Source organism: Bos javanicus, chromosome 18, assembly GCF_032452875.1.
Source record: "Bos javanicus breed banteng chromosome 18, ARS-OSU_banteng_1.0, whole genome shotgun sequence".
In the NCBI taxonomy this organism is placed as follows: Eukaryota; Metazoa; Chordata; class Mammalia; order Artiodactyla; family Bovidae; genus Bos; species Bos javanicus.
Genome location: NC_083885.1, coordinates 35,230,392 through 35,239,953, shown reverse-complemented (window position 1 = coordinate 35,239,953; position 9,562 = coordinate 35,230,392). Strand labels below are relative to the sequence as shown.

General features: G+C 49.8%; 2 protein-coding genes across 2 annotated transcripts in view; both read left to right on the top strand.

Annotated features, from left to right (window-relative positions):
• Window positions 1-3,475: 3,475 nt before the first annotated feature.
• AGRP (agouti related neuropeptide) lies at window positions 3,476-5,949 on the top strand. The gene is made up of 3 exons (XM_061387649.1): window positions 3,476-4,672; window positions 4,830-4,921; window positions 5,111-5,949. The coding sequence occupies exons 1-3, from the start codon at window positions 4,543-4,545 to the stop codon at window positions 5,291-5,293; spliced, it is 405 nt and encodes a 134-aa protein (XP_061243633.1). The 5' UTR covers window positions 3,476-4,542; the 3' UTR covers window positions 5,294-5,949.
• A 92-nt stretch (window positions 5,950-6,041) lies between these two features.
• The window catches only part of ATP6V0D1 (ATPase H+ transporting V0 subunit d1), a 39,055-nt gene continuing 35,534 nt past the window's right edge, over window positions 6,042-9,562 (top strand). Inside the window, exon 1 of the mRNA XM_061387640.1 lies at window positions 6,042-6,294. Coding sequence (XP_061243624.1) covers window positions 6,165-6,294 — 130 coding nt within the window. The 5' untranslated portion in view covers window positions 6,042-6,164. The remainder of the gene's footprint in view (window positions 6,295-9,562) is intronic.

Genomic DNA, 9,562 nt, shown 5'->3' with positions numbered 1-9,562 from the left:
GTTACCTCTCTGGGTGTCTGAAGATTTGGACACTGGAGTTTGCAGATGTCTTCAGAAGGGGCTGAAGCTGGAGTTGAGAATGCCCTTTGCCACCTTGGAGGGGTCCATGAGCCCAAATTGCAAGTCACATGCTATGAGTCAGATTGGCTGGTCCTATTTGTCTTCCTCAGGCCTTTTCGGAAGTTTCATCTGAGCACTCCAGCCACAGTTAAGGCCTCCAATTAAGGCCCCACCATCTGCATGGAAGGGGAGGCCTGTGTGGGGAGAGGAAGAGAGAGTTAGAGCAAGGTCTGAGGGGGAAGGAGTGTCTCTGGGCCTGAGCCCTCTTACAGTCAGGGGAAGGGGTGTTCCATCCAAAGCTGGCCCTGCACCATGCCCCGCTCTCCTTGGCTTGATCTCAGCCTACACTTCCATGGCAATAAGCAATCCCATGAAGTTTGGTTGACCCCAGAATGAGGAGCTTCAGGTCATCACAGTGTCTGACCTAGCCTTGAAGTCTAGACGCCTTGGCACAGTGCTGGTCATGAAGCATGTGCTCAAACAGTTCGCAAATGAATGGGAGAATGGCAAGCACTGGTTTTTGTGCAACAAACACAACTCTCCCACCTAGGGGCGCCTGATCACAGTGGGACACCCCTCAGGTGAGGGCTCAAGAGACACCAGCCTGGAATATCTAAATATACATCTCTCCAAAGACATATAGATGGCCAATACGCACATGAAAAGATGCTCAACACTGATAATTATAAGAGAAATGCAAATCAAAATTATAGTGAGGTACCACCTCACATTGATCAGAATGGTCATCATTAAAAAGTCTACAAATAGCAAATGCTGGAGAGGGTGGTGGAGAAAAGGGAATCTTCCTACACTGTTGGTGGGAATGTAAATTGATACAACCATGTTGGGTAACAGTATGGAAGTTCCTCAAAAAACTAAAAATACAGTTGCTATATGATCCAGCAATCCCATTCCTGGGCATATATCCAGATAAAACTATAATTCAAAAAGATACATGCACCCCTACATCAATAGCTGTACTATTCCTAATAACTAAGACATGGAAACAACCTAAATGTCCACTGAAAAATGAGATAAAAATGTAGCATATATACACAATGGAATATCACTCAGTTGTAAAAAAGAACAAAATAATGCCATTTGCAGCTACATGGATAGACCTAGAGATTATCACACTAAATGACGTAAGTCAGAAAGAGAAAAAACAATACCATATAAACATCACTTAAATGTGGAATCTAAAATATAACACAAATGAACTCATTTGCAAAATAGGAACAGACTCCCAGACATAGAGAACAGACTTGTGGTTGCTGAGTCGGGGACAGGAGGAGTTAGATTGTGAGTGTGGGATTAGTAGATACAAACTATTATATATAGAATGGATAAACAACAAGGTCCTATTGTATAGCATAGGGAATTATAGCCAATATCCTGTAATGAACCATAATGGAAAAGAATATGAAAAAGAAGATATGTAGGTATAACCGACCCACTTTGCTGTACTCCAGAAACTAACACATTATGTCAACTATGCTTCAGTCAAAAAATTACATACATATATATATACACACACACACACATATATATCAAATCAGATCATATATAGAGAGAGAGAGACAGAAACAGGGAGGGAGGGGGAGAGAGACAGAAACAGAGTGGGAGGGAAGCCCTACAGATGAGCCATGGGGCTGGGGGGGCGGGGGCAGGGGAAGTGTTCCAGCTGGGGATCTGGGGATCTGGATAAAGCTGGATTGGGAGTGCCAGTGGGTGCTCTGCTGCTCCCTGCAGGATAATGCAGGAACAGCACCCCTGGGCTGAGGACTAAATTGCTGGAGGAAAAAGAGGAGGCACACAGGATTCAAGCATCCCTCTTTGTCCCCACACTTGATATCTGGCACAGCGCATTCACACTCTCCCCTTCCTCCTCCTTGAAGCCAGGGTCCTGATGCCTGGAGTCCATCCCCCAGCCTCACGAAGCAGGCTCTGTATCTTCCCAGGTCTCCCAAATCCTCCATCCAGGACATGTCACACATTTCTGAAGGTCCTTTTGCCAAAAACCTTGTCTTGGGAACATCAGGCCAATTCCAGACCTGAAAAATCACTCATGCAGTGTTGGTATTCAGCAGATGGAAAGGGCTCCCGAGGAGCCTTTGTAGACTACTAGGTGTAGGCGACGCTGTTCATTGGGAAGAAAGACAAATGTAAGGATCAACAAACACTATGAAAATAGAAAATGATAGAAAGGCAGGAACTTAATTGTAACAAAATTTGAAAGATCAAGCCGAAGACTGATTATTTGTTAAACGTATAAAATTTGATAAGCCAATGGAACATTAACTTTAAATACTGATGCACAAGTCATAGATACACATAGATATAAATAGAGATATAGAGCTGTAACAAGAAACCCATAGATCACGCTTTGGGCCTATTCAGTGGTAGGAAGGTAGCTGAGTGAAACTGAGCTGAGGGCAGGAGGAGGATGGGGTGGGAAAGGCCATCAGCAAATGTTTATTATGGAAAATTTCAAATATATACAAAAGTAGCAGTATCAGGATAATTAAGCCCATGTACTCATCACCCACCTTCAACAATTACTAACTCCACTAACAATTTTGTTCCATCTATATCACCTCCTGCTATTCCCCCACCTCAGATTATTTTGAAGCAAACCTCATATTTCATATCATTTTATCATTAAATACATTATTTTTCTTTAAAAGAGAACAATGCTTTAAAAAGTCATGAGTACAGTACCATCATCACAAGTAAAAAAGTTAACAGTTATTCTTTAATATCTTTAAATATCCAATGTTTATATTTCTCTGGGCATTCTGTTTTTGTATGTTTTTTTTGGGGGGGGCCTGCTGTGTGGTATGGCTTCCCTGCTGGCCCAGACGGTAAAGCGTCTGCCCGGAATGCGGGAGACCTGGGTTCAATCCTTGGGTTGGGAAAACCCCATGGAGAAGGAAATGGCAACCCACTCCAGTACTCTTGCCTGGAAAATCCCCTGGATGGAGGAACCTGGTAGACTACGGCCCACTGGGAAGCAAAGAGTCAGACACAACTGAGCCACTTCACTTTCATTTTCATGCTGTGTGGCATGTGGTATCTTAGTTTCCTGACCAGAGATCAAACCCAGTCCCCTGCACTGGGAGCATGGAGTCTTAACCACTGGACCACCAGGGAAGTTCCTCCACTATGTTTTGATGGTTGTTTTTCTTGATTGTCTTCCCCATCAGTTCCTGAGGCCAATACCCTGTGTCCACATACCCAAGTGAAGACAGCCACTGAGCTCCAGATGATAACCTATGGTTTTCAACCACTTTCTAGAAGGACTTCCTCAGGCCTTGCCCTGATCAAAATAGCCCATGTGAACCTGGGCTGCAAGCCCCAACAGCTTCTTCATCCTCCTGCTGTCTTATATCAGCTCAGATTGTACATCAAGTCCTGGAAGCTGATTCAGCCTGCATCCCTTTCCCCAACTGGCAAGCGTGTGATAAAGTGCCCTTTGGGGAGGTGGTGGTGAGGGGAGGCTGAGGCAGGAAGTCCTGTGTGTCCCACCATCTCTATGAAAGGGCAGGCCTCACACTCGCCTCATGCTGACGCGACCAGGCATGGGCAAAAGTCTGACAACACAGGGCGGAAAGGAGCAGCCATTAGCACTAATGAAGCAGGCAGTCTGAAAGCTTTTTACTTTGAAGCTGCTCGCCCACCTGGGGAGGGAACAGTCTGTTCAATCACCTTGGTTTCCAGGAACTGCAGGCAGAAAATGGTGTGGGGGTAGGAGCAGGGGTGGGATCTTGGAGAAGCCTGGAGGAAGAAGGGGAGCAGGGATAGATCCAGAGAGGGAGGCAGAGGGCCTATTTTTGGCTAAGTGGTCTTTTCCCCTCCTCACTCCTCTTCAAAACCCAGGGTCTGGGTCTGCACCTCACCCCACCCGGCTTTGGCCACTGGCCCATCACCCCCTTTCAATGCCCTTGACCCAAGTTCCTGGAAACAAAGGAAACAAGCCATGCGTAGGGTCTGAATGACCATCTCCGGGGCCACAAATTAAATTAAGCGTTCAGGGCTGCCTGCCTTGTTACTGCTAATGACTCCGGCCTACCCATCCCCCAGGTCCCTGTCCTGCAGAAATTTGGGGGCCCTGGGCACCCTATCTTGTTCCCAAATTTTGAAGGGCTCCCGGAGACCTCACTCCAAATTGGAGATGGGCACCCCTCTTGTAGAGCCCTGGTTCCAGTGAGAGAGGCCTGAATCATGCTCCCATCTTCTGGGGAGGGCCCCTCATACCCTGGCTGCAGGAAGCAGTCACGTGTGGGCCCTTCATTAGATCCTGCCATATAAGCAGGGGACATGGAATGGTCAGCAACTCCTGGGGCGAGGATCCAGCAAGCAGAGGTAAGTCCTCAGGTTGGGCTAAGACTCCTACTCTCTAGAGATCTGGGATAGGGCACCTAGAGGGTGCTCCAGGGATGAAGATGGACTAAGTGGTGGGTTTTCCCGCTGAGCCAGGCCATGCTGACCGCAGTACTGCTGAGCTGTGCCCTGCTGCTGGCAATGCCCCCCATGCAGGGGGCCCAAATGGGCCCTGTTCCCCTGGAGGGCATCGGAAGGCCTGAGGAAGCCTTATTCCTAGAGCTCCAAGGTCAGTGTGGGCAGTGATGGGGCTGGGTGGGGCCTGGACACTCTCTGGTCACAAATTGTTCTGCCTTGTATTAGCCTCTTTCCCCCTCCCCAATACCAGGCCTGGGAGGCGGTGTCTTGTGCATGGGGGGTTTCTGCCCTCACATTACCTGTCCCAGGCCTAAGCCTGCAACCGTCGCTGAAGAGGATAACGGAGGAACAGGCCGAAGAGTCGCTGCTGCAGGAGGCAGAGGCCAAGGCCTTAGCAGAGGTAACTGCTCAGGGCAAGGGGTGTGGCCACAGTCTTTAAATGAGGGGCATCAACCTCTATCTCTACTTGACTCTCTCACCTGGGGCAACACTGCAGACCATCCTTCCCCATGCTCCACTCCTCTCCTAACTTGATCAGGGCAGGTCCCTGAACCTGCCTTTGGAGGCCCATGTTCCCCAAACCCTGTAGGTGCTAGATCCGGAAGGACGCAAGCCACGCTCCCCACGTCGCTGCGTAAGGCTGCATGAATCCTGTCTGGGACACCAGGTACCCTGCTGTGACCCGTGCGCCACGTGCTATTGCCGTTTCTTCAACGCCTTCTGCTACTGCCGCAAGCTGGGTACCACCACGAACCCCTGCAGCCGCACCTAGCTGGTCGATGTCTGGGTCGGGGCTGGGGAGCACCAATAAAAGGATGGAACCAACCCCAGGGTTGTGGCGTTATTTCGAACGTGACCGCCGTCGGAGGTGGGGGAGGTCACGGCAGGGGCGAAGGTTCCTCTAAGCCACGACACCACACACACCCCCTTACTCCAGGGCCTGCGTTATCCCATCACAAGTCACTTACATGCGAGCTCTTAGAGCGCCAGGAACCGCTGGGAGAAAGAGAGGAGGGCCGCGCTCCTGCTCTTGAGAATCTCTGATGATAAATGCGAGAAAGGGGGTCACAGGGCGGCAGAGGGGTTGTACCTCCCAGCATGCTAACAAGCCTCAGGCTCCAGGGCCTGCTTGCGGCTAACTCGACGCGTGACCCTTAGCGAAGCATGGCCCTCACCGGACCTCAGTCCCTCTCAGAGGAAGGATGGCTCAACAGTCTGGAACATTTCCAAGCAAAAGAGGGGCCGCCCACTCCCATCTTTACTTCTGGGGCCGTCACAGCACCAGGGTATACCAGACTCAGAAAATCTAGAGTGAAGGCCCAATCGAATCCCCCGCTTCACGGGCGCCACTAAGCGGCTGGCCTGGACCATTCCAAGCCTCTCCCTCCAGGGAGCAGGAGGGCCGCCTCCGCCTCCCCTCAGCGCGCAGGCGCCAGAGGGCAGGCCGCAGCCTACACCTGCGCAAGCGTTCTGCACCGAAATTGTCCGGAAACGGAGCCCCGCCCCGTCGTGGTCACGTGAGCCGCTTGCGCGTCACCTGACGCTCTTGACAGCCTGCTGTGGGCGCCGAGTCAGCTGATCTTAAGAGTTGTGCTGCGTGCCGGCCGGTCCGGGCCCTCCGGTCCAGCCGCCCCGCCGCAGCCATGTCGTTCTTCCCGGAGCTTTACTTCAACGTGGACAATGGCTACTTGGAGGGACTGGTGCGCGGCCTGAAGGCTGGGGTGCTCAGCCAGGCGGACTACCTCAACCTGGTGCAGTGCGAGACGCTCGAGGGTGAGCCGCGGGGCCGGGGTGCTGGGCCTCGAAAGCCCGGCAAGGAGATCGAGCCAGGCCTGAAGTTTCTGAGGTCTGGGAGGGGAATCTGGGGGTGCTCGAAGGGTCTGAGAGGTCGGGGAGCCGGATCTGGGCCTGAAAGGCCTGCTGGGAATGCAGGAGCTGATGGGTGCGCCGGAAGGGAATGTACCTCTAGTTGCAGCTCCGTGAAGGCCCAAACACAAAAGAAGCTTTAAGAACCGTAGTGGTTCGCCTCTGCTGGGGCCGCTTCTTTTTCCGTTTTGCCCGACGTGTAGTTTGGAAGAGAGGGCCTCTTCGGAGTGGTTAGTTGCTGCGAGATGTGCTCATACAAGTTTCTTTATCCTGACGTAGCGAGAGAGCTGTCTCCTGGCAGCGCTTAGGGAAGCTAATCGGAAAAGTCCCCTGCTTTCCCTCCCAACACGTACACCAAGGCCTTTGGCATCATTGTGTTTTCCTGCGGAGTGAGCCGTTCGGGAGAATTGCTGGGCCAGCTTAGCTAGAGTTGTCCTTCCGTCGCCGATCCACTGGCTGGGGATGCTGAAGGCACTTCACTCCTGAAGGCAGTGTTTGGGAGAGCCCTGAAAGTCTGGAGGTTCATACACGTGTATCTGACAATAATTCCCACCCCCTCCATGAGGATGTGTGTTCAGATAGGGTTGCTTAGTACAGGAGTAGTGAGAAGTGGAGTTTCCCTTTCTTCTCAGGACGCGCAGCTCCGAAGTGGGATTGACTCCCTGAGGCACAGCATCGACTTCCCTGAGTCCAGCCTTCTCTTCTTCCTCTCCCTTCCCACCCCTGCCCCCTAGGTGGTAGTGAAGGGCACAGTGGCTGGGCTGTGAGCTCCCATCCCTGACCTCCAGGTGATATGCCTTGAACAGAAGTACTGCTAGCCTTCTGGTTGGTAGCTGGAGCGGGAAGATGGCCGGATGATTCACGTTCAGGAGAAAATTTTCTCATTATAAAGTTACTGAGGTTAAAAGTGACCTCAATAAAAAAAAACAACCAACCAACCAAACAGTTATTATGGATCTTTCAAACTAGGCCAGTGATGTGAAAATAAATCCTTTAAAATTTTAAAACTTACTGAAGTTCAAATACAATTGTGGGCATTATGGTTTTAACATAAATGTGCAAAAAATGTCTTTCACCTCCCTGATGAGAGTGGTTATGCTGGGTTGTAGGAACTTGCCAGCAGCCTCATTGTCCTCACTGTGGCAAACAGAGGAGAAACAGGGAGGCTGCACAGGGCAGGGTGGCACACAGTGGTATTTAATGGGAATTTTGTGGACTGACTGGGACTGGAGGAAGATCTTTATTTGCTTAAATCTGAATGTGGATAGCTTAGATTACCAACTGGCCTTTGGTAAATTTGTTTCTTTTTTAGGCTTTCCTCACTCCTGCTGCTGCCCTCCTGCCCCACCCCTGTAGAGTTTCTGGGGGCACAGAGTTCCCAAAAGATCTTTCATCATCCTCCATAAACACATTAGGCCATTCTTCCTACAGCACTGCTCACACATGGTCCCCCTTGTGGATCACCATCCAGTCCTTCAGTGTGACATTCAGCGATTCCCTCACTCTTTCACATATGTTCCTTTCCCTCATGTAAGCCACTCCCAACTTTTGGTGCACATTTTGTGGTGGACTTTGGACTTTCAAATCTGACTGAATCCCAGCCCCACCAGTTACTGAATCACCTAATTTAACCAAGTTATTCAACACCTCTAGGCCTTGGATCCTTCATCTGACACATTAACAGTGCCTGTCTCACCAAATCCTTAGATAACAACAAGTTATTATGTGTAAAACACTTAGCTCAGCACCAAGCACTGAGATAGATAAATGTTAGCTCCTTTCAGGATTATTTGCGAACGCCACTTCCTCTGTTTCTTTCTTATCCTGGTGAAGCCCAGTGATTCTTACTCTTTAAGGCCCAGACCCTGTACCATACCATCTGAGAACCCCTTTGTGGCCATGCTAGGCTAGAATTTTGGCCCTCTCCATCCAGTTGCAGCTCTTGTGGTGTCTGTGCTGCTTTCCTAGAAATCACTTAACTTAGAGTTTGAGATTCTTGGGACTCTGATGGATATGTTCAGGAATTTCAGGGTCTGGAGATAACCAGAGGCAGGAAGAAGTGCCCAGAAACTCCTCTTGTCCTCTACAAGAAGGCCTGCTGAAGGTCACATCAGAGGCCTGGCCTCCAGCCGTTTGTTCCTGGATGCTTTTGCTTCCTTATCTCCAGGGAAAAGGGAAAGAGTGGGGAGGAAGGTAGGAAGGAGAAACCAAGGAAGCCTGTGGTCCCTGGTGAGATCTATAGGTGTATCTTGAGAAGATGAGGCTTCCAAAGAATATGTTTAAAAATGGGACAGTTTCCAGAAGGCTCGGGGCATTGGGTGGTGAGTGGGTGTTTGTTCTGCGAGGTAGGGCCAGTACTTCTTGATCCTCCACCACACCCTTGCCCTCCTTCCTGCATTCCACTTCCTCAGAGCATCTGCTACTGACCTCTTTTGCTAGAACTCAGTCTCTTAGGACCTCTGAAGTCCATGTATCCTCCATTGTCCACCTTGCTTGTCTCTTCTCAGAGGTAGGAGAAAGTCCTACCTCTTGGTGAACTGAGGGGACAGAGCTGGGTGGTCACAAAAGCTCTTCCCAGCTCTAAGTATTTCTGCATGTGCTTAATACCTTCTGGAAGCTGGGTCCTGTGCCTAGGGACTTGTGGGGAAGAGGAGGTGGGTCAGAGATAGAGAAAGAGAAATCACATAGTGTTACTTTTTTTTTTCCTTTTAGCACAGTATTGCTTTGAATGCTTTCATGCATTCCACATATACTTAGGGAGCACCTGTTTTATGCCAGGCACTGTGGTAGGGTTTGAGATACTTTGTTGAATAATGTTCTCTTGTTCCCTTAAAGTCTGAGGGTGGAGACTATAAGGGGCCAGGAAAAGACATTAAGCAATCGGTGTAACATAGTGGTTACAAGTGTGGGCTTACTATTTCATGCCTCTGTGGCCGTGTAACTGCTCTGTCCTGAGTTTCATCATTTGCAAAAGGGTAATAATAATACAAATTTAAGGCAATGGCACCCCATTCCAGTACTCTTGCCTGGAGAATCCCAGGGATGGGGGAGCCTGGTGGCTGCTGTCTGTGGGGTCACGCAGAGTCGGACACGACTGAAGCTACTTAGCAAAAAAAAAAAAAAAAAAATATATATATATATATATATATTTACTGATGGAGCGATTGTGAAGGCT